General features: G+C 40.7%; 1 protein-coding gene across 2 annotated transcripts in view; it reads left to right on the top strand.

Moving 5' to 3' along the window:
* Positions 1 to 295: 295 nt before the first annotated feature.
* Positions 296 to 25,714, top strand: part of ssh2a (slingshot protein phosphatase 2a) — a 51,180-nt gene continuing 25,761 nt past the window's right edge. For both annotated transcript variants that reach the window (XM_060944084.1, XM_060944086.1), the window contains exons 1-2: positions 296 to 480; positions 14,385 to 14,428. In XM_060944084.1, the coding sequence (XP_060800067.1) occupies positions 418 to 480; positions 14,385 to 14,428 (107 nt within the window). In that variant the 5' untranslated portion in view covers positions 296 to 417. The remainder of the gene's footprint in view (positions 481 to 14,384; positions 14,429 to 25,714) is intronic.

Raw genomic sequence — 25,714 nt, forward strand, 5'->3', positions numbered from 1 at the left:
TACATTATATGATCGTATTGTTATAGTTTTCTGATACAATAATGCATTTTCATCATATATAATATTACAAATATATCCAGGTTATTATGTGACATGTTTATGTATTATTATATGCTTGTATAATTGCAAGTATTTTCATAAATCATTTTATTCTCAAATCCCATTATCAGTATACCTGGGCTATGATGTAACATTATTTGAAATCTCTCTGACGTCTGTCATAACTAGAGCAGGTGAGCAGTGACAGCTGCTATGCCGTAGTGCGCATGCGCGTTAACAATACAGGAGCGTAGCAGTGGGCGCGACCTTGCGCGCGCGTGTTTGTCCGTTTGCTTTCGTCTCTGCATTCAAAAGATGTCGGTTTATCCGTTTTGCTCATTGTTTACTGCTCTTAAAGCTTCACTTTCTGGATCCTGAATGGCGTTAGTTACCGTGCAGCGGTCTCCCACCAGCAGCACGACTTCCAGTCCGTGTGTGTCGGTAAGTTAGGACTTATTTTACAACTCAGCCGTTCCGAAATCGTTATGAAGCTGTTCCGCCGCGACTGCGCATGCGTCAGTTAGTTAGTTAGTTAGCATGGTTAGCTCCTCACATAACTTTGCTAAGCTCACTCTCTCACTGTATAACTAGCAAGGTGTTCATGTACCAGGCAGAAACGTATCCATGATGACGGGCTAACACACATTTTCGTGCCTTTTTAAAAAATATTAATTTTAACATTTTACATTCAGAACAAAACCGAAGCAGCTCAGTTTGGGTTACACAGTGGATAGCTAGTTAGCAAGATGTAGCCAGCTCGCCCTTTCCTTCCCATCAGTGTCAGCTGGCTTTGTTCACAAGTAGTGTGACTGCACACAAGTATGACTTCTGTGCAAGAGTGAATGGACTTAATAAGTGATTTATACAAGCTGTCCTCTGAACAGAGGAGGGTCATTTTGCTTTAACTTGTACAGTGAATGATTTAATTGTTAATGAATAAGTTACAGTTAAGTTTCCCTATTTGTACTAAGCACTGGTGCTTTTTTTAATGCTCCATATGGACTAGTAAATAGTGTGTGTATATATATATATATATATATATATATATATATATATATATATATATATATAACACATTTTTATTTATATATATATATATATATATATATATATATATATATCAGAAAAGCCGAGGCTACTAGTATCGAGGCCATGTTGCTCAAGACACGACTTAGGTGGTCAGGACATGTGTCCAGAATGAAGGAACGGCGCCTTCCAAAAACTGTTCTCTGTGGTGAACTATCAACTGGGTGGTGTAAGAGAGGGGTGCCCCAGAAGCAGTACAAAGACCTCCTGAAAAGCTCCCTCACCAACTGCCATATTGGTCCCTGTGACTGGTCCTCACAAGCTGCTGACCACAAGAGCTGGCGAAACACCATTCACGGTGTGGTCAAGACCTTCGAGTGTGCCAGACGGGCCAACCTGGAGGACAAAAGGTCAAAGAGGAAGAGCAAGGTGCCCTCTACTACCACTACTACAACCACGCTCGTGCCCTCTACTGCCACATCCAACCAGTCATTCACCTGCAACCGGATCTGCCTCTCCAGAATCGGGCTCATCAGCGGGCGTGCAACAGACGTGGACAACACCCTTTATGATCTTCGTTCGCGAAGCCAAGCCATGATGTATATTAAAAAAAAAAAAAGGTGGAAGGTTAAATTTTATAATTTTTATTTAATCTTCCACATTTTACTCCAAGAATCAGGGAACGGTGATGACATGAGGGAGCACTGTGTGGTGGAACCCACATGTCAGTTTGTGTTATCTCGTAGTCGTGGTCACAGACCCTGGAGATGTTCAGTGTCGAGCTGATCTCATTAATCAACTAGATTAAATCACCGCTGATTAGTATTATGGTAATGAGGTGTTGATGTAATCTATTAGGACTGTATATTTTTAATGCTTTCTCTGCTCACATGAATGAATTAAATCAGTTAATGTACAAAGGCTTCATGGGTGTGATGGAGCAGAAGATCTGAGGCGATATAAATAAATGAAATGTGTCAGTTAGACAAACTGCTAAAACAAGAGCTTCAGCCCAACAGATAAAATCAACTTTCCTGCCATGCGAGTCCTCTTGTAAGAAGCCTCAAGTTCATTGTGAAGAAAGGCCTCTGTGAAGCTTTGTGGTTCTTTAGTGCCTTAACACAAGGTGCATCGTTCCAGTGCTGCAAATTAGTTTGTGCCTGACTCCAAATCTTTACTTTTAAGAATCGCTAAAAGAGTAATCATGAAGAAAATAAAAGATTACGTCCGTACTTGCCAACTTCTCAAAATTCTCATGGGGAGAAACGTGTGTGAACGACATTTTCAATTGGACGAGGGCATGATGCACGGCTGAAATGATAAAAACTGTGGATCCCAATTAATTGCAAACCATTTGAAATTTATACATTTAGAGTTTTTGAATTGTTGATATTCTATCAATTACTATAGGTTATGGGATTCATGTATCAGGCATGAGAGAGCTCAGAGTGAAAAATCTGAAATAAGAAGTCTTTATTGTCATTGTCACGTTTCCAAAGGTACAACCACACTATTCACATACACTCCTCAAACAAATTCCGTCATGCAAAATTTCACTAAACACTTTAGAAGTTGTACAGTTTGTTTCTGAAATGGTATAGAAGACTAGTTTAATTTCACACTCATGTCCATTATATTCTGATTTAAGGTATCTTTACCTTAAAATGTGTAACTGTAAAAATGCTTGTGTCTTCCAATTGGTGCAATTATATGAAGTTAACGATACAGAATAGTTGAGTATTCTGGGTAAATATCTTCATTATGCTGAAGCTTTAAAAAGAGAACTAGTCCCTAGTCAATGATATCAGAGAGTTCTTTGCCATGATGAATGACTGCTTGTAAAAAATGTCGGACAGCCTGGGTGAATCCTACATTACAGAAGTGACTGTCGTTCTGTTCGTTGATTGGTTAAAAATCAGTTGACGTCCGCAGTGTTTCTCATACGATTCTGATTGGACATAATTGGGAGTATTTTTAACTTGGTGGTAGGGATTTCCCAAAACCGGGAGATTATCCAGTTTTTAACAAAAACGATCAGGAGGCGGAGGCTAAAATCGGGAGCCTTCCGCCGAAATCGGGAGGGTTGGCAAGTATGTAGGTCTGAGTGAACAGCCCTTTGCATTGTGTCAGTGGGATTAGAAAGGGGATCAAGTAATATTCAAAAAGTTTGTGCAGTGAATTTCCACAAATTCAGGAAGTGAAGAACAAAATGAAGCATATTGGCTTAAGATCAAATGAATAACTATCAATTTATTTATTTTTTTCGCGGTGCGGTTTCCATCAAATCCTGTGCTCTGATTGGCTGGTGAGCGGGTCCGTATCCTATGTTACGGACCTCTGGCGATTCGCTCGTTCACAAGAACAACAAACACAGCATTTTTTTGGTCAACATTTTATCTTTTTTTGTTAAGATTTATTTATAAGCTTATCAATCTTTTAAATTTTTGCCAGCATTTCTCAGGAAAATAGCATTAATTTTACAGCATGGATAGTGATTAATGGCAGTGTTCACAGTGAAGGCGAGTTTTACTACCCTGAGGAAGAAGAAATAAAATAAAACATTTCAGGAGAAAGCTAAAAACATGTAACTTGCTAACGCTGAGCAAAAACTTGGCTGAATCCTGAATGAGTCCTATTTGTATAAATAGGGGACTACATAGACGGCAAAATTTAGTTGTTTTTTTTTTTTTTTCCTGCCATGGAAGTGCACTTGTATACTGAGGAGGAAGCAGTTTGCATTACAGCCGTGAATGAGGATTCAAAATAGCATTAATTTTACAGCATGAATAGCGATAATGACGGTGTTCACAGTGAAAGAGAGAGTTTTACTACCCTGAGGGAAGACACAATAAAATAAAACATTTCGAGAGAAAGCTAAAAACCTCTAACATGCTAACACCAAGCAAAAACATGGCTGAATCCTGAATGACTCAATTTTGTTTAAATAGGGAAGAAGAAAAAGAAGAAACAACCTTTGTCACATGCACAGTGAAATTCATCCTCTGCATTTAACCCATCTGAAGCAGTGAACACGCGTGCGCACACACCCAGAGCAGTAGGCAGCCACACTACAGCGCCCGGGGAGCAGTCAGGGGTTCGGTACCTTGCTCAAGGGCACTTCAGCCCAAGGCCGCCCCACGTTAACCTAACTGCATGTCTTTAGACTGTGGGGGAAACCGGAGCACCCGGAGAAAACCCATGCAGACACGGGTATGCAAACTCCACACAGAAAGGCCCTCGCTGGCCACTGGGCTCAAACCCAGAACCTTCTTGCTGTGAGGCGACAATGCTAACCACTACACCACCGTGCCGCCCACGGACTACATAGGCAGCAAAATGTAGTGGTTTTTTTTCTTTTTCCTGCCATGGAAGTGCACTGGTATACCGAGGAGGAAGCAATTTGCATTACAGCCGTGAATGAGGATTCAAAATGGCGGCTCGGCTCAGTTTTCCCTTTCGGGCGCTCTCGTTTTCTGTTAGCTTGGTAAAGAAAAAATATTATTTACCAGCTTAAGGTCAGTCCGTATGGTGAAATACCGTCACCTCGGCCTTGAATACCGTCACCTCGGCCTTGAATACTGACCTCGGCCCAGAGGGCCTTGGTCAGTACTTTCAAGACCTCGGTCACGGTATTTCACGATACGGACCTCCCAGCTGGTAAATAACATACATCTCATAAAGCTTTCGTTTTCTTTATATAAGCATGAATACTTAGATGTGTGCAAAAGTTAGGATCTTTCAGGGAAAAAGTACCTCTAAAACAGTAATTCATTAATAAACACCTGGTTTAAGAGAGTTAATCCCAAACTTGACTGCAGCATTCAAGGATCATTTAATCCATGGATCTGTTTAATCAGTCTTGCAAAAGTTGTACCTTTTTCCTGAGTGTTTTACTGATACAAATGATTGTCGTGATCTATACCAAAAAGAGTTATTGAAAGCAGTGTTCGAAATACCTGTCTGCAGTCTGCATTTTGCAGAATGATTTTCAAGATTGCAGAAGAAAAATTAAACAACCTGCAATTTTGCAGAATGAAAAAATCAGGCTCGGGATTCAATGGTTCTCAATTTAGGAAACTAGCGGCGCTGTAAATAAACTGAAACCTGCACCGCGCGAACCTGACGGCGTTTTCCAGGTCAAAGTTGAGTAATATTTACGTAATACCGATGAAAGGCGACGACAACCAAATAAGGGCAGTTGCCATTTTCCGATGTAAGATTTCGTCACTTTTAATACCCGCCAGGAGGACCCGACAACTACCTCGGCGGTTTCCGCCATGCATCTCCCAGAATTCAATGCGGCACAACAAACATGGCTCCCAAGGAGAGGATTGTTTCTTTGGGGCAAGAGTCCAACAAAAATGCCAAGAAAACAAAGACGATTTTGTCGTATCTCGGCAAAACCGGCAGCCAGCATGACTCCAACAACAGCGACAGATCGCGCGTCCGCGAGGGTGACAGGAAAAAAGCGAAGACTCTGACTAGTTCTTATCTTGCGCACATTATATATAGGTTATAGACTATTGTATAGACTAGCACAAAGTAAAACAGTTGCCCTGTAAGACAAAGCTCATAGGTTCAGTTCTGTAGCTCTCAGTTCTGCCGTGATTAGTTTGTACCCAGTTCTCTGTTGTTAGTTTAGAGCAGTGAAGCCCCTGCAGTAGTTCTCAGTTCAGTTCATGACCTTGCACTTTAGAAGCCAGGCAAACACAATGAACCCAAACGTCTTTCCATTCGCCAGTTGGGTTTTTTTCCCTAATGGCATCAATTCTTTGCATCATCGTAAGATGGTGCAGAATTGAAACCTTGCTTTCAATTTAAAACTACAGGTTGCAGATGCAAACACTGAATGAAGTACATTTTGGGTAACAATGTATTGTTCAAGCTAGAAACTTAATCTTGACAAAATGTAACATGACGTGTAACATGAAAATGAAATGTTTTGTTTCTTGAAGAACAGTTGTGTTCTATTTTTTATTGTGGTGATACCTTTATTAGTATGTTGCATGGAAGGATAATGTGTGGGTGTGATAACTAGTACATTTATGAATTAGTTGGTATACTTCAAGTTGTAGTAGCCCGTAGTGTCAGGGCGAGGGGGATGAAAGACCTGTGGAGGTATCATGGAATGATAACTTTGCTGCAGAGAAGGCTCTGTGAGGACTGAAATTAAAAATAGTGAGAATAAGGAATTACAGTAATGCTAGGAGTTATAAAGCTAGATATGATGTAAATATAGGCATTATTAGGTTGAGAAGGGTGTAGTATGGAGGCTTGTGTATTTGCAGAAAATATTTTCAAATTGCAGAACAATTTTGACATTGTGCAATATTGCAGAACACTAGAAAAAAGTATTTCGACCACTGGAAAGTGAATGAATAATAAAACATTTGCATATAATTCTGGTGTATTTGCCTTTTTATTCTGCAGTCAGTGTCTTCCCCCCCCCCCCCCCTTTTTTTTTAAATGCCTGACACACATTCTTCAAGCTAAATATTGATAAATGGGCTACAGATGAATATAATCTTAACTGGATATGAATGAACTGTTAGCAGAATTTGCTTTTATTTTTTCTTATGCTGCTGTGGCCAGATTTCTATTATGCCTCCACAATCCATCCAAGGTTCTTGTTAGAGATTGAATGTTTGTATTATTTATATGGATTTTTTTTTTTTTTTAAATGAACTGGCAAATTCGCAGAGGTAAGGCAATGCTTTTCTCTCACCCTTATCCTCCTGGTAAAGTTGCATAATTTGACGTTGAGTTTAAAGGGGAACTGAAGTCATTTTTAAACTTGCTTTATTTCTTAACGTGTTATTACATTTTCAGTTTTATTAACCTTATATCGTGACTCGTATTGGCATGTTATAGGGCAATTCCATGAAATGGTCAACCCAAGGGGTGAACGTTCATTTTGTATATATGGTGTTAAATTTGATTGGTTCATTCACTGCAGTCAATATTTTTGTGCTGAACTCCAGTCACATGACTGGCAGCCATTTTGAAATTGGCAGATCCAAGCACATACTTTTAAACCTAAAACTAACAGACACAAAGAAGCAATCACACTGCTGTCAAAAGTCCTCACCAGGTAAGTTAAACTGTGTTTTATATCAAATGGACCTTATTCTTTACATTTCCATGAAAACAATTATTCCATTGAGTAATTATCACAGCTTTGGGGCCTTTTATATCAAATGGACCTTATTCTTTACATTTCCATGAAAACAATTATTCCATTGAGTAATTATCACAGCTTTGGGGCCTTTTAGATCTAAGTAGCTTTGTTCACGGATTGATATTATGACTAAGAAAGAGAAAATTACCACGTTTCATCTCTCTGTACATCAAATCATATGTAAATTTGGAAAGTGTTGCGTTAGTTACCAAGAATGTTGCGTCAGTTACTGTACATTCCATAATCTCAGCTGTCAGTTCTAAACTTTTTTCATAGTTCTTCTTTCATTGTATACTATGGCATGTTAAAAGCAAAGTTGGAAAAAATGTTGTTAAAATTGCAACAAGTTTCACAGAAATTGGTGTTTGTACTTGTGTGTTCACAGTTGTCAAATTCTCCAAGTTGCATCAGTTACCAATGTTATCTGCATGCCACTAAATAAATTATTCATATCTGGGGAAAAACTCTGTTGTCCAAGATGGCCTTTGGGCCTTAAGTCATACATTTGTTTGAGTTTGCTCTGTCTATAATAGCCACACAGGTTAATTTTAAACTCTCTGAATGTTGCATCAGTTACCTGTGGAATTGCACTTATCAGCCTTTTCGGTTTTTAGCCATGTTGAATGTAGTTCGTATGGTCCACGGCAGGCGTCGCTTATCCGTGTGATCTTCACAAGACTTGTGCGAGACTTCAAACGTGAAGTGTCAGCGCTGCCATTTTGAAAACTGTTTACACAGCAGCCAGATTGCCATATCATTCCAATTTAAATTTTGAGATTTGCCAACTTCATCAGTGATGGAGTGTCAGTCCTGTGGACCTGAAGGTGCGCCGAGTGTACTCCAGCACGCGTGCCGTGAACAAGGTGCACCTGAGCTCAATTAAGGAACTGTGTTTGCCTATTTAAGGACTGTGCTGATGCATTTGCGTTGCGAAGTATTACGATACGCGTGTACGCATTACCGAGCCTTTCTACCGTTGTCTTGATTTCCTGTTTCTCGTTCTTGTTCTCGCTTAGCCTTTGATGTACTGTTTACGCCTCGACTGACCCTTTTCCCTGTGTTCTCGTTTTTGATCTAGCCTGCCGTTTTGGATTGTTTGCCTGTGTATATATTGTCTCACTGTATATATATTCTGCACTTTATTAAACTGTATCCTTCTGCACATGCATCCGCCTCCCTCGCGTATGTGACATGGAGATTATTCCATACGACTTCGAACCAATGTGGAGTAGAAGAGTTGGAAAGACGACAGGATAAGGACGAGTCCGTCGAGCTGGTATTTACGTCATTACTGTCACACAATTAAAACGTGCCAGATCAGACGGCTGGTGGCAGGGCTCGAAATTAACTTTTTTCCTTTGTGTCCCCCAGTGGTCCCGAATTCTGTGTTGTATTGTCCCAAATGGAAGCAATAGTGTCCCCATTTTTTTCCTCTCTGAAATAACCAGTGGTTAATATTATCATATGAAGTTACTATTATATTTGTAACTATGCGATTTTGATCCCTTTATATCATTTTTACAATAAGTCACAAGACACAAGCGACACATGTCCTATACATCATCTACTTCAAAATTAGTTATTGCATTTTCAGTTTATTAAACTTTGGCGATCTCACTGTATGAATAGATACCCGTTTATTTAAAGGGGCCAACTAGCTCATTCAGAAAATGTTTCAACTCCCTACATCTGCAGTACACTTTAGTTGAAAATAAGACCCTTTTATGTTCATTTCATCTACTTATACCTTGAATATCTGTTGGCACTTATAAGGCCAACTTATAATTTTCAACATTACCGTTATCCATTTTATGAACTTTCGCTGCCGAAACGTGGGTGCAAATGTTAGCAACATCAGCATAGTGCCAGGTCCGAGCCTAGTTGTGCTGCTGACTGACTAAACTTTCTGAACTAGAAAGACACCAAGAAAACTCACTTATTCTGTTGAACGGTATCTTCCGTCAATATCATCCACATCATTCCTGTTGTATTTTATAACGTGTCTAACAGTGTTCATTAAGTTCATTCAGTTGCTAGCGTTGCCTGCAGACCAGGCGATGACACTTTGGATCCTGAAGGTCCCGGAGACGTTATGTCTGGGCTTTCAGTTTCTTCCCCGCGGTCGGTCCGCTTCAACCACTTCAGCATTTTTGTTCTGGCAAGAGTCGGCGCAGCGTGTGCGGTAGCAATTCCATTCCAAGTCCATATAATGCGGACACCAGCCGAAGATTCTAGAACAGAATGCACTGCTCTGTAGCCTACGGATGCAGGTGCATCGAAAGTGTAGCTACTAATGTATTTTTCGCTGTTAAGGTTTTAAAATTAAAATTGACAAATTAGGTGAATGTCTACGTATGTGTTACGGCTTTGTAAATAATATTAATGTAGAACTTTTTTTCTAGATCTATTTTTTTCCATTGTCCCAGATATGATAATTTTGTGTCCCGATGACATTTTTTATGGTCCCCGGGACGTCGGGACACCATTAGTTTCGAGCGCTGGCTGGTGGGTTTTCAAAGTAATAAATACATGCATGTATTTTTGTGATCAATACATATTTATACTGAGCGCCTTTCCCACATAATCCTCACTAAGGTTTTGGACAGCACTACAAAATGGCGTCCCCACTATATAGTGCCCTATATAGTGAGTAGGGAGCGATTTTGGACGCAGGGAAAACTTCTGGCTTGATTACATCAGCGTTCGAAAGAGGGCATGCACGTCTTTTGACAATGTTGGCAGATGTTGGTCACTTTGATTTCTGCTGTACATTTTACTTCCGTCCTACGATGTCTCGCACAGGTCTCAGCGAATCTCATTTACAGCCATTGCTTTGACATATGGGCTGATATTACATAGCGTGTTTCAAACACTCGTAACTTGCTATAGCAGTGACAAAATGGCTATCTAAAATGCATTCCTATATTTTATAAAATGAGAGAAATAGAATTTTGATGATAAATTTGCCTTCAGTTCCCCTTTAAGACGTTCCAGTCGTCAACGTGAGCTTGAACAATGTTGTACAGAAAAGGAGTGTTGTGGGTTTTTTTTTTTTCTTTTTTTGTTAGAAATAGTGTAGGGGTGTGTGTGTGTGTTCCATGACTACTTATGTTTGGATAGAGCACTTTTGATGTATCGATGCTATTTCTTTTTCAGAGTACAACCCCGATTCCAAAAAAGTTGGGACAAAGTACAAATTGTAAATAAAAACGGAATGCAATAATTTACAAATCTCAAAAACTGATATTGTATTCACATAGGGTATTAGGCAGAAAAATAAATTTACCAGTCAAAAATAATATTTTATATAATCCTGATAAGCGCCGCAGGTGCGAAGACGAGCGCCGCAGGCGCGAAGTCCCTCTAGGGGGGTCTGGGGGCATTCCCCCCCAGAAAATTTTTGAAATTTAGACTTCATTTCCTGCATTCTAGGACATTTTCAGGGTGAAATGGCGTGTAATTTTTGATCAGAAATATTGCATATTTTTACTATGTATTTTTTTCAGTTTCACTCCTGAATGTATCAGATGTATGTATGGTGTTTGATTTGGTAACAAAAGTGAAAAGAAAATAAACAACAATGAATTGTATATAATCTTTTGATCTAGTTACAGTATTTAATAAAAAAAAAAAAACCCAACAGTATTCTATTTTACCATACCCCAATGAAACCCCCTTGTTAATCAATGTATCACACATACCTTTTCTGTCTTTTTGTGGAAAAACGAATCAGTTTTTGTCACATTCAATTTGGGGCGTTTGTTGGGATTCATCTTGATCCAGAAGAGTGAGTCAGCAAAAAAAAAAATGCGGTTCTCCCGCCAAGAAAGAGGAAACTACAACGCAGGGTGTTTGGCAATTTTCGACCAATCAGAATTCGCGATTTATTCAGTCCGCATGTTACAAGATTCAGTGCGGGCCAAAATGGCGGAAACGATGAAATATTCTGATTTTTCATTTCAAGTTTTCAGTATTTTTCGTATTAAACTGTGTTTCTTACGATTTGTAAATGATGGCGGAACCACACACGGACTGGCCATCGGGAGTAGCGGGAGTTTTCCCAGTGGGCCGGTGGTTCAGTGTGGGCCGGCGGAGAAAAAAAAAAAAAACAGTTGCGCGCTGGCCTTTAATATGATAAGCAATGTTAACAGTTTCTTTAACAAACTGTTAACATTGCTTATCATATTAAAGGCCAGCGCGCAACTGTAATAAGCAATGTTAACAGTTTGTTAAAGAAACTGTTAACATTGCTTATCATATTAAAGGCCATCGCGCAACTGTTTTTTTTTTTTTTTCTCTGCCGGCCCACGCTGAACCACCGGGAAAACTCCCGCTACTCCCGATGGCCAGTCCGTGTGTGGGCGGAACATAACTGGATTTATCGGATGACATGTGGGAGTATTCATGTGCGAAAATTTTCGGCATTATCGTCCGTTTCAGTATCCGTCTGTGTGTATACTTGCCCGTTGAAATCGGCAATCGCCCGTCAAATTTACGGGTGGACGGGTCTCTGCCTAATACCTTATATTCACAATAGAACATGGACAACATATCAGATGTCGAAAGTGAGACATTTTGAAATGTCATGCCAAATATTGGCTCATTTGAAATTTCATGACAGCAACACATCTCAGAAAAGTTGGGACAGGGGCAATAAGAGGCTGGAAAAGTTAAAGGTACAAAAAAGGAACAGTTGGAGGACCGAATTGCAACTCATTAGGTCAATTGGCAATAGGTCATTAACATGACTGGGTATAAAAAGAGCATCTTGGAGTGGCAGCGGCTCTCAGAAGTAAAGATGGGAAGAGGATCACCAATCCCCCTAATTCTGCGCCGACAAATAGTGGAGCAATATCAGAAAGGAGTTTGACAGTGTAAAATTGCAGAGAGTTTGAACATATCATCATCTACAGTGCATAATATCATCAAAAGATTCAGAGAATCTGGAAGAATCTCTGTGCGTAAGGGTCAAGGCTGGAAAACCATACTGGGTGGCCGTGATCTTCGGGCCCTTAGACGGCACTGCATCACATACAGGCATGCTTCTGTATTGGAAATCACAAAGTGGGCTCAGGAATATTTCCAGAGAACATTATCTGTGAACACAATTCACCGTGCCATCCGCCGTTGCCAGCTAAAACTCTATAGTTCAAAGAAGTCATATCTAAACATGATCCAGAAGCGCAGACGTCTTCTCTGGGCCAAGGCTCATTTAAAATGGACTGTGGCAAACTGTTCTGTGGTCAGACGAATCAAAATTTGAAGTTCTTTATGGAAATCAGGGACGCCGTGTCATTCGGACTAAAGAGGAGAAGGACGACCCAAGTTGTTATCGGCGCTCAGTTCAGAAGCCTGCATCTCTGATGGTATGGGGTTGCATTAGTGTGTGTGGCATGGGCAGCTTACACATCTGGAAAGACACCATCAATGCTGAAAGGTATATCCAGGTTCTAGAGCAACATATGCTCCCATCCAGACGACGTCTCTTTCAGGGAAGACCTTGCGTTTTCCAACATGACAATGCCAAACCACATACTGCATCAATTACAGCATCATGGCTGAGTAGAAGAAGGGTCCGGGTACTGAACTGGCCAGCCTGCAGTCCAGATCTTTCACCCATAGAAAACGTTTGGCGCATCATAAAATGGAAGATACGACAAAAAAGACCTAAGACAGTTGAGCAACTAGAATCCTACATTAGACAAGAATGGGTTAACATTCCTATCCCTAAACTTGAGCAACTTGTCTCCTCAGTCCCCAAACGTTTACAGACTGTTGTAAAGAGAAAAGGGGATGTCTCACAGTGGTAAACATGGCCTTGTCCCAACTTCTTTGAGATGTGTTGTTGTCATGAAATTTAAAATCCCCTAATTTTTCTCTTTAAATGATATATTTTCTCAGTTTAAATACTTGATACGTCATCTATGTTCTATTCTGAATAAAATATGGAATGTTGAAACTTCCACATCATTGCATTCTGTTTTTATTTACAATTTGTACTTTGTCCCAGCTTTTTTGGAATCGGGGTTTTATTTACATAGCAGTAACACACAGTTTCCATTCTTTTCTTGTGCTTTGTAAGTGTCACACTTCAGGATTGGCAGTGTGATCCCTGAGAGAAAGCACTAGGAGTGTAAGGATTATCGGAGCAGACAGTATGGATTATTGTCAGACTCTGGGGTGAGCGGGAGGATGAGCCCATGGCTGCCTGGTTTTGCTGGGTATTCCACTGTCTAAAGAGAATCATTTTAACTACATCTGGCTGTGGTTGGCTGGGTATAAGTACAAAGTGCAGTAAAGAGATGAAGAGATCCAGGATATAGGAGTGCACTTATGGGAATAAGTAGCTTTCGGTGGTACTGTGTTTGAAGCTAAGCAGGATTGGAGGATGACAGACTCTGGGAAAGGAAGGCTGCTACTAGAAAAGAAGGTGATGAGTGTTTCCCACAGTACTGAAATAATCCAAACAGGAGGGCTAGGTGTTGTGGGAGGATGGTGGAGTAATGATTAGGGTTAATATAAAGGATTTATTTATTTATTTTAAATAAATGGGACCGAATATACTTAAAATATTCAGTACCAGTCAAAAGTTTGGACACATCCACTCATTCACAGGTTTTTCTGTATTTTGACTATTTTCTACATTGTAGAACTACACTGATGTCCTCAGAACTATGAAATAACATCTGTAACATAGACAGAATTATGTGGTAAACAGAAAAGTGTGGGCGGCACGGTGGTGGTGGTTAGCGCTGTCGCCTCACAGCAAGAAAGTCCGGGTTCGAGCCCCGGGGCCGGCGAGGGCCTTTCTGTGTGGAGTTTGCATGTTCTCCCCGTGTCCGCGTGGGTTTCCTCCGGGTGCTCCGGTTTCCCCCACAGTCCAAAGACATGCAGGTTAGGTTAACTGGTGACTCTAAAATTGACCGTAGGTGTGAATGTGAGTGTGAATGGTTGTCTGTGTCTATATGTCAGCCCTGCAATGACCTGGCGACTTGTCCAGGGTGTACCCTGCCTTTCGCCCGTAGTCAGCTGAGATAGGCTCCAGCTTGCCCGCGACCCTGCACAGGATAAGTAGTTATGGGTAATGGATGGATGTTTGACAAGCAGTTATGGGTAATGGTATTTCTTTCTCTGTTTACAGGAGGCTGGGAGTGGAGAGGATGAACGGCATTCTCAGCCCAGGAGGTAAGGCCATGTTTCTTCAATCCCATCCTCCTGCTAAGCCAAAACAACCACAAATGGCACTTTTACTAATCCAAATAGATAGTTATTAATGCATTTGTCCATTTTCCATTACTTTCTTGGACGTTGTCAGGTGGTGGTTAGCGATGGGCATGCAAATTGAGTAATAAAGTGTATGCGGAAGTTACTATTCAGATATCGATGTTATGACCTATTACCATTTCCATTTGTTTTATGAGGTTCAGAACTAAAACATCTTGTGAGCAGGCTATGGTTAATGAAGAGGATTGTAATGAGCATAATTTTATTATAAACCTGCATATTATTCAGGGAGCTCGCTCTTGTGTGTGTCTCTGTAATTTGTAGTCCAGCACTTGTACAGGTTAAAGCCTGTTATCTTTACCTTCACTTTAAAGATCCATGTGTCACTGATTTACATACATTTACTTGTAACATTTACTGATGTTTTATTCAGAACATCCTTCATCTTTGTGAGTGCAGTACTCTCAGTCACCACAGCGAGGAGTCTTCTGATCACTGAATCACTGTAAACTGAGATTGTACAGGCTTCATTATGGCTTCATTTACACTACCGACATGTAGTCTAGTTCCAGTTTACTTGGAGGCTTTAATTAAACTAAACTTAATGCTCTTGAGGAGCTCAAACACCAAAGGCATTGCTCTCTGTGACCGTGAGATACTTCTCCATTACGTTGCTGTCAAATGCAATGGGTGGATGGTGCATTTTTCCAAACACAGTGGCTTTGTGCATGCAACAATTGCTTGCAGAAATGAGAAGAACTCTGAGTAGGGTGAATTTTCTCCTAAAGTCTACTAAATGTGCTCATTTTTTGTCTCGTGAATCTACTCAAAACATTTGCCTGTATTACTAACAATACGTATCCATAAAGAACATATAATGTATTGACATCTATTTATTAATAAATGAGGTGTGTAAGTTCATTTTGCATTTCCTCTTGCTTAACCACTTCTTGATGTAGTGTCCTTGTGGTTTAATGGTCACTCATGGAGGCATTTTACACAACTGAACAGTACTTTTTATTAAAAATACCTTTGGCAGAGGAATTGTGGGGGGTTTGGGGGGATTTTTTTTGTTTGTTTGTTTTTTTGGTGTTGGCACAGTGGAGCACAGCCTGTAGACAATGGACTCGGTGATGATAAACTTAGTTTGCATTTTGAGTCTAAAAAAAAAAATCTAAAATCAGGAAGTGGATCTAATAAAATGAACAATCCCCATAAGTACCCAGAATTCTAAATAAACCATGTTAAACAAGTGTGACAGTCAGAGCTACACTCACCGGCCACTTTATTAGGGACACCTAGCCACCTGCTGTTTTATGCAGTTCTCTAATCAGCCGATCCCTTGACAGCAGCACAATGCATAAAATCATGCAGATGCACATCAAGAGCTTCAGTTAATGTTCACGTCAAACATCAGAATGAGAAAAATTGACTGTGTCATGGGTGTTTTGTGCCAGATAGACTGGTTTGAGTATTTCAGAAACTGCTGATCTCCTGGGGGTTTCACACACAACAGTATCTAGGGTTTACACAGAATGGTGCGAAAAACAAAAGACATTTGACTGAGTTCTGTGGGTGGAAATGTCTTGTTGGTAAGAGAAGTCAGAGGAAAATAGCCAGATTGATTCGAGCTGCCAGGAAGGATATAGTAGCTCTTTATAACCATGGTGAGCAGAAAAGCATCTCGGCATGCAACAGCAGAAGACCACACTGGGTTCTACTCTTACAGCCAAGAACAGGAATCTTAGAAACAAGAACAAGTTCCTTATAAAGTAGTCGGTGAGTGTATATAAACTAAAAACCTCTTTTCTGACATTCAGTTGAGAGAATTAAACACATTGTTAGAGTGTGACTTGTTATGAATATAGTTTTTATCGTCTAAATATGGCTTCATTTGCATCAAATATCTGATGCCAATGAGATGTTTGTTTTATGAGACCGTAGTACGTCAATGTAGACGTCAAATGTGGCCAGTGCATTCCTAACAATGTTCCCTTTATTGTTCTAACAGGTACAGCTGCAGTATTATGCATCTCTCAGACCTCTAACGGGTGAAAATTAATTAACTTCTGGAATTTTATAATTTCTTTAGTTAGAACACTAGGGTGGGTGCAGAATTACTCAGTAGATGGTCCTGTTCAATTGTGCTGCACAAAGTCAACCAAGGAAGATATTTTGTGTTTCAGTTTCTTGAAAGTGTTTGACAAATGTTGTAATTTTATTCATGATAACACTGACTTGCTGCTCACTATTTGAGATTTTATTATGTAACACGACCAAACCTCCCTGCCAAGAGGTGGGGTGGTCTGGGAAGGGCTTCCAAGATGTCAGGTTTTTGTGCAGTAATATCAAACGCAGAATGCGAACTCCACAGTTGGCTCATACAGTGAGCCCCATAGCTTGGTGTTATACTACAGCTGCACATGTGGACTCAATTACATGAAGTATTAGGTAATTCTGTCACGAGGTTGATATTTCCTTATTATTCGGCTCTGTCTGAGAATCTCTGTAGTCTTGTTTGCCTCCTTGCTGTGGACATGTAGCCCTTGTACATCAACCCATCTAACCTTAATTAACTTGTATAACAGCCAGCCAAGACTTGCAAGGGATCAAACTGTGTATGATGCAATGACTATGCACTACACACACACACACACACACACACACACACACACACACACACGTGCTTTAGTTCCATGCAGAATGTGTTGAAGTGGGTGAGTAGGAAAATTGTGTTTGGCGTTATTAGAGCAGTCGTGCCTGCTGGTTTGATACCTGAATTTTTGTGTGCTTTCCTCATAAGTCCTGCAGTCAGTGGAAAGCCCTGCAAAATCAAGCAAGGAAGAGAATTTGTGTTCTGCAAACAGGTCTCTTATTATTTCATCTATTTTAATGAGGTACTCATGAAGGAATGGATCAGCCGTGGCTGGAGGAGACTTCTACAGAGAAAGCTTTTAAATTAGTGATGATATCTTGTTTACATTAAACAAGCCTACTCCTTGGCAGGTTTCCCTTTATGCTTTAGTTGTGTTGGCGGCGAGTTTTCTCCTGTTGTTTTGTCTCATGTATTTATTTTCCCCCGAAGAACAATTCACGTGATGTACAGTGTATCGGGCATTGAGATGAAACATCCTGGTGCTACACTCTTGATGAGTCTTATCAATTCCTGCCATTTTAAACATGAGTATTTTAACAGGCCAAAAGGTCAGATCAGGTGCCTGAGACGGGAGAACATTTCAGGTAAAGTGCAAACCCCCCCCCCATGCTCTTTTGGGCAACACGGACCATTTAATACAATATATGCCGCCCACATACAGACAGCAGCTAAATGGAGGCAAGTCAGCCAGTTTTCAATTAAAGGCGGACACTTGAGGCAGTGGAGGTCATCACAGTGACCGTGAATCACTCCCTGCCTATCTAACCAAAGAACCAGCACATAGTGGAATGGAAAGGAGTGTGGTGCTGCCAAACAGAAATATTATAAAGCAATAAGGCTAAGGAAAACCAGTTATTTTAGCTTACTCGGAAGTTTTCTAACTCCGCTGCAGTTTGGACTGGGGGTGGGAATCATTGCTTGTCTCATGATTCAGGAGGTTGTAATTGGATTATAAAATGATTACTAATGCATCTCAATTACTATTTTCTACACATGAATTATTTTCTGCTCAACAGTGCGACTGAAGCTGTCAGTCGTAACTAATATAATAAGGAGTCTGTGACATCCGTGAACAACTGATGACTGATTAAGGGCGCAAATCCATAGCAATAAATGTTGTGATTAATTTTGGTTGTCTTATTCTCATATTGATGTGATTTTCTCATTGTTTGTGTTGCCAAAGTATTTAATCTTGGCATAACACTTCTTGCAAATTGCAAAAGTGTTGTCAAGCTTGTGGTTTTTTTTTTTTAAACAGTCAGTCTCATAAAACCCAAAGTGTTCCCAAATGTCAGCTTAAAAAAAAAAAAAAAGTGCTGGTTTGACTTCTTGCTGCAAATGTTCCTTACTCCTTGCCTTCTCTGATAACCTCACTCCCTCTCTTGCATTTTGAATGAACACACAACTTTAAGAACTGTGTTGCTGTATGGCTATGTAGCTACACAGCATCTGGAATTTGTGAATTGGTTTTAAATAACTGATTCTTAAATTTCTTGCATCAATGCACATTCTTTCAAGAAAGCATCACAATGCATTGATTGTACAAACAATTATTTTCCTCACCCCTAATTTGGATTAAAACACAACACCTCCACAAAACAAACTATCCTCCAAAGTTGCTTACCAGCTAAAACAGCCTTAAAAGACAAAAAAACAAAAACCCTTAACCCCTCTTTGCCCCACTTGCACACTCGCCTCTATTCACGAAGTAATTGTTGAAGTTCCTGGCTACAGCAAGGCCTATCGTCAACCAGCACTCCTGATAATTAGGTAGCAAGAAAAGCTAGAACACAAAAGTAGTGGGCCTGGTTGGAATCTGGCATGGCATTTTTGAGTCACTACATTTAATCAGCTTGATCCAGCATTTTAAGGTACACTATAGTTGTGCACACAGTATCGGCAATGCGTTAAATCCAAATCTGCAAGAAATGTAGAACAGGCAGTGGCCCTAACATGAGTGGTCATGAAATGCTTTTAGCTTTGCTCCCTCGGTTTACCACCAACATGTTTGACATGCTACTCTTTTCAGAATCAGCCTGAGTCTCTACTCTATTTCTGGACAGTTCAGGCTCCTTTGTCTTCCCAAAATGAGCCCACATCAAACTGTATCAGATAACATGGCCCTCAATTTCATTAGTGATGTCCTGGTGATCAGGAGTCATGAGACTTACCTACTTATGTATATCTATTTAACTTTGTATCCATCAGCACTGAAATAGCACAGGGATGCACCATTGCCACTTTTATTCATATGACACCAATCGGTGCGTCTCCAGCTACTCCTCTGTCAGACTGATCAAAAGCTTACCAGCAAACCCAACTCTTACGCCAAGGTCACATGTAGCCAGTTGATCCATGAGAACCGTGGCCATTCTGACAGATTTTGGAGGTGATGCGTTGCATAAATTTGGGCGGAGTAAATATGCAAATGTGGTCATGGTAGCCGTGACGGAAGATGCCGGTAAAACCAATGGCGGCAGTGAGGTATTTCCTTATGACAATGATGAATGATGGCAGCGTGTACAGTTTTTTTTTTTTTTTTTTTTTTTTTTTCACGGCTACAGTATGGCATAACCACAGCAAGATGAAAGAAGCCATGCCCCCTAGGCAAACCTTTCATTTTCTGCACTATAAAATGGGGTTCAGAACTAGTCAGTCTTTCATTTTGCTGGTACCCATCTGGTATCCATTCTGTCAATGTGGTTGCTTCTTGGAAACCATCTTCTGATGTGTGGTTCTTGGTTCTGATGATGTGTTGAATGTCTAGTTTGATGCACCTTGTCATGTGGTCAAAACTGGGTTCCTGTGAAGGAATGGTGAGAGGTCCGTGAGCATCCATGACGCAGACCTGGCAGCTGTTAAGTCTACTGGCAGCATCCATAGCATTGCGGCTGGCTAACTTTCCCAGGGTTTCTGCTGGCGCTCGTCATTGATAAACATGATCCATCAGTGACGAAGAGAAAACTGCTAGCAGTTGTCACAGTGACCAACTTATTTGTCATCTTTTATCGTAACGCATCTTTTCTTTAGAAATCGCTCCACAAATCCCTCCATTTGCCAAAATCCAACCACACTGAAGAGGCGGCAGGAAGCCAGAGTGTAAACAATGAGCACATGCTTGTGACCAATGAAACTTGACTACGCATAATGATCAAATGAGCGCCAAGCTTTTGACCAATCGCAGTGTGTCTTAATCAGCCTGGTGTGGTGGTGTAATTATCTCTGCGTGAACCAAACAATGGCGCAGGCTAAACTGACGAAGTTTTTTTGGCTGGGCTTCTTCAAGCACTGAAGATGATTTAAGGGCTGAAACAGCCACGGGGGGGAGACACTCTGAGCCCCGAGCACATCAGATAGCCTCAGTAATACAGGGGTCGGTTTAAAAAAAAAAAAAAATGCCAGTGAAAGTGCTGTCAGCCGGCAAGCGACTGAAGGTCTCTGTTTCGGGTGGCGTGTTGAGTCCCCGTGGCAAACATATGATGAAAAATGCAGTGTCATTCTGTGTTCGGTTCATAAATCCATGGAAAATTCTGATTCCTTCGTTGTTGGTTGGTCCAAAACTCTTCTCGACTCTGTTTTAATTGTAGATCAAGTTTTGTGTTGAAGTAAAGGCTAAAGGGAGTCCTAATACCCCTTTTGAATAATTCCATGCTGAAGTAAACTCAAGCTAAAGAGGTTTATTTGAGTTTGATGGTGCACAGGTTGCCCAAAACCAAGTCTTTCTTATTAGAGGCTGGAGTCAAGCCCAAATTTTATATGTAATGGAGAGAGCTGTATCTGTACAAATGTTTGGTTGGTACAAACCTGTATTAAAGGAACAGTCCACCGTACTTCCATAATGAAATATGCTCTTATCTGAATTGAGACGAGCTGCTCCATACCTCTCTGAGCTTTGCGCGACCTCCCAGTCAGTCAGACGCAGTCAGACGCGCTGTCACTCCTGTTAGCAATGTAGCTAGGCTCAGTATGGCCAATGGTATTTTTTGGTTAGATGCGACCAAACTCTTCCGCGTTTTTCCTGTTTACATAGGTTTATCTGACCAGTGATATGAAACAAGTTCAGTTACACAAATTGAAACGTAGCGATTTTCTATGCTATGGAAAGTCCGCACTGTAATGACAGGCGTACTAACACCTTCTGCGCACTTCGGCAGCGCATTGATATCGTATCAATGCGCTGCCGAAGCGCGCAGAAGGTGTTAGTACGCCTAAAAAAAAATCGGATCTGCGCGATTCAGCCGTGAAAAACGCGGCATCCGACAAAAGGCGCGCTGTGAATATATAAAGTTGTATATATCAGACAGCCTTTAAAGTTTGATGAAGTCAGTTTCAGGCTTTGGAGCAGGCTTTGGCAGCCCTGCATAGTCACTTGAAAATGCATCTTTGTCCACTTCGTAGGGGTCATTTCCCCCAATCAAGGCCAGTTTGGCTGCATACCGTTGTCGTGAGATGTCGTCTAATGTATCTATATACTTCTGTTTGCTTGATTTTGCCGACATTGATCTTTTATTTTAGAAAACTGACTATATAACTTCATAAATTCGTCCGAGATAACGTAGCCGGTAATGGCGATGGTCTGTTTTGTTTGCCCCACAACATGGCGGCTGGAGGGCGTTCCCTGGAATGCCGTGACGTCAGTGAAAACTATCTATATGGACGCGAGCATTTTATACCCTATTTGGAACATTTCGTGGCGTATTACCAGTGTAGGAAATGGGTGCCCGCCCGTCGCGGTCAGTTTGCAGCAAGGGCGGAATGAATTTACAAGTTGCCAGCCCCACAGGCGGTCCCTCTTTGAGGGGGTTCATCGTTCTCTCGATATTTCATCATATTGAAGGACTTTTCAAGACATTTTCACTAGATTCTGTTGGTTTGTTTACCGACGCGGGCGCGGCCATATTGTTTTCGCTTAGAAATGAAACGAGCGCTCTGATTGGCTGTTGCTTCGGAGGTTCAGCCAATCAGAGAGCTTGATACACACAGCTCAGCGAAATCCTCCCCAAGTCACATCTGTGACTTTGAAAACCAGAGTCCTACCACGAGTTTTGTCAAAATATCACACAAAATTGATTAATTGTTCCAAATATCTGAAAATGTTGTATGACTATCTTGGGATAAAAACACCTGAACCAAAGACTTCTCAAAAATGAAAACAAACTGAAGAAGAGAGAAAGAAAGCACAACAAAAATATGATAAAGATAAGAGAAGGAGAACTGTTGTGGACAGTTGGAAGCAAGAGTTTGACTGGCTGGTATCCGATGACAACAAACAAACTATCTACTGTAAGGTTTGTAGAGCTGGGTACATAGTGTGCAGGATAGGGTACAAAGATAGCAGCGCTAACACCACATTATTTTTTGTTAGATAGGAACTCAATCAAACATAGGTCACATATACATTTATATACATAAACACCAGTAATAAATCATAAAACTAAATTGAATATATGAAATTACATGCATTGCCTCTTTTACAATTTTTCGAAAATTATGCGATATTACGGCGGGTTATAGTTGAAATTGGGGCAGGCAACTTTTCAGAGTTGCCTGCCCTGTGGTCTGGCTGATATTTTCCATGAATTTCCTACACTGGCGTATTACATGACTTCATGGTCTCAGTATCGAAAATCTTGCACAAATATGCAACTTCCAACATAATTATCTGGATATTCAACAGATTTCAGCATCCGATGAATTTGTTTTGACCGCCACCATATTGAATATACATCAGACCCGTTCGTGTATTTACGCCGCCCCGTTTGTAGCGTCCCAAGCGAGTAAAATCTGATCCAAGTCTTTCGCTAGGTGGTGTCTTACGGTCTATGTACGAATATTCGAAAGAGACAAGAAAACATGGATAAGAAAAAAAAAAAAGAAAAATGCATCTATTTTGTCATTCTTTGGCAGAAAGAGAGTACATTCACCTGAAAAAACTGATACCCCTGATACCCAAGGTAATTAGTCATACTAGATTTACAACAGCAACTACTACAACAGCAACTACTACCACTACCACTGGTGACTACTACTACTACTACTACTACAAACCCATTCTTGTGCTATAATTTACAAGGAGGAGATAATATAGATGTGATGTATAGTGGCCTGTGGTTTAATTCCAAAATATTTCCACTGATTAAACAATATCTCAATATATTTGGTCGAAGCATTGATTTTTGTCATCTACATTGCTTCATATGGCTTCTAATACAAAAAAAAAACAGAATTGAGAGAAAAAAAAAAAACAGCCCCTGGGCTGCCCCAGCTGTTCATTGGGCTCGCTTCACTCACTAGGTTCGCTTCAACTGAAGGATAATCACTGGGCCCCCCATTGTAGAAATGGGCCCCTGATTTTTCCCAGGAGGGGCCCTGTGGGCCCCTTGACCTGCAAAACAATCTGAGTCTCTGGAACCCAGTGGGAACCCTGCTTTCCTGTTCATGTAATATAAAAATTCAACTGTGCGATGTTCTGTGAGCATTCGTGAGTCATGCGTGGCTGCCGGCGCTGTTCTGTGAACATTTTGAGCTTGATGGTTGCGACGGAATGCTACGGTAACCCTTGTTAGCCCATGTAAGTCTCCTGTATGCCTTTAGGATGCTGACTGATGCCTTCATGGTTGCGATGGAGGAATTCATTCAGTGCTTGACCCATGGCAATTTTCAACGTGACGAAACTTTCCGGGGATGGAAGCCACGCCCTCCTGGTTGTCAAGGCAGCTCCCCGGCTCTCATGTATTCTCATGTATGAAGGGCTCGGAGCATGTGCTGATTGACCCCCGGAAGGCTCAAAATCATCTACCAGTGTCTACCATGAAGTAATTTCCAGCTATGTGAGACCTTTTAGCTTTAGGCTTTTCAGCAATGATGGATCGGTGAACAGGAGAGAAGTGGCACCTGGTTACATAATGCTCAGAAAAATACTTTGTGCTGAACAGAAGGAAGGTATGGGTTATATGATTTATACCTTACCTGGTGCTAAATGGAGGAAAATATCAGCTAACAGTCCTACCATAAACAATGCCAGTGAATCAGATAAGAAATTGAATCCAACCTGAAACTGATCCTGCGTTTCAGGATAATAGCCAACCAGTACTTATGCTCTAATAAATCAGAGCAGCCGCGTTTATTTCCTGTGTTAAAGTTAATTAGCACACATTAAATTACTGTATACTTTGTGGTAATGTGCCTACTGCCTAAATATAATTTTCAGTTATTCAGAAGAGATCATAAATGCATACTCGGTTAACTGGTAGGAAAGGGAAGGAAAAATGTCTTTAATTTACTGGACAATTAAATATAATTTATTACTGTAATTTAAACTTTAGTCCTAAAGCATTTTGTTGTGCTTCAAAGGTCGTTTTGTTACTTATTCAGTCTGTAAACAAGTTTGGAATAGTTAATGCAGTATGTTTGTAGCTCATTGTGTAGATTTAACGGTGTGATGTCTCGCAGAAGAGCCATCCATATGATTTACTAATCCATCACTGTTTTTTATCTGTTTCGTTTTTCTTATCCATTTGAATATTTAGGCCATTATATGGCAGAATATATTAAAGCCAAATTAACAGATAGATGCAGCCCTTTTATAGAAATACTGACCTATTGCGCACACAGCAAAAGCTTTAGTGAATGTCAGCTCAATATCTCAGCCTGTCTCAGCGTACGCTGGGGCACTGGTTAAAATGTAAACTTACTGTAAGTTATAACTGCTCCAGGGTGCAGGAGTGAAAGTCTCATTTGATTTGCAAACTGTGTGTTCGCAGTGACTGTGCTTGTTTTTAATATAATCTGGCATTCAGAACATTTACATATTACATTTAATAAAGCAGAGAATTCAAAACGCAGAAACGAGCGCTCCATGTGAGAGCAGCAGCTGATGTGAAATAAAAAGCGGGAGAGTTGGGATGTGCCACAAATGCAGGTGCAAATTGGGAAAACCGCAACTAGCTGTTTTGTGTGCATTAATGCTTAAAGTGCATATTCTGGACCAATTTCGGTTTTTTTTTTTTTGTTTTGTTTTTAATGAAAGTATTTCCCTTTACACATACATCCAGAAGGGTAATTTTGCACAAGGCCATCTGTCTACAGCAGAAAAAAATAAAATAAAACGCGTCTGGAAAAATCCCAAGGGAGTCTGGAGCCAGATTCGTGACGTCACCTGCGGAAGCGCCAGCAGGCTGCGCGAGCTTTGCACGGTTTCAGTGCACAGCCTGTGTAGACCAAGCGCTCCCATTTCTCTCTCATTGTCCGGTCTTTTGGAAAACGACGAGTACTAATCCCATCAAGATTGGTGTTACTACACCCTCCTACGATACATCTGTTAACCATTTTAATAATTACGCGATAACGTTGAAAAAATTTGCAGAAAACCACCAGGTCGTTTTCTCATAAACAAACCAGCGCTGACGTAGGATTCAGAGGGAGGCGTCCCACACGCGACGTCACGAAAATCAGTGTTTGCCGGGAAATCCAAATGCCAAGTTTTTTCAGAGGCGGACCAATTCGCCTCAAATGGCTTGATTTTCAACTGAACTGGTATTGCGCAAGGTAAAAAAAAAAAAATTGCGCAAAATGTGACACATTTGACCAAA

The sequence above is a fragment of the Neoarius graeffei genome, chromosome 17, assembly GCF_027579695.1.
Source record: "Neoarius graeffei isolate fNeoGra1 chromosome 17, fNeoGra1.pri, whole genome shotgun sequence".
In the NCBI taxonomy this organism is placed as follows: Eukaryota; Metazoa; Chordata; class Actinopteri; order Siluriformes; family Ariidae; genus Neoarius; species Neoarius graeffei.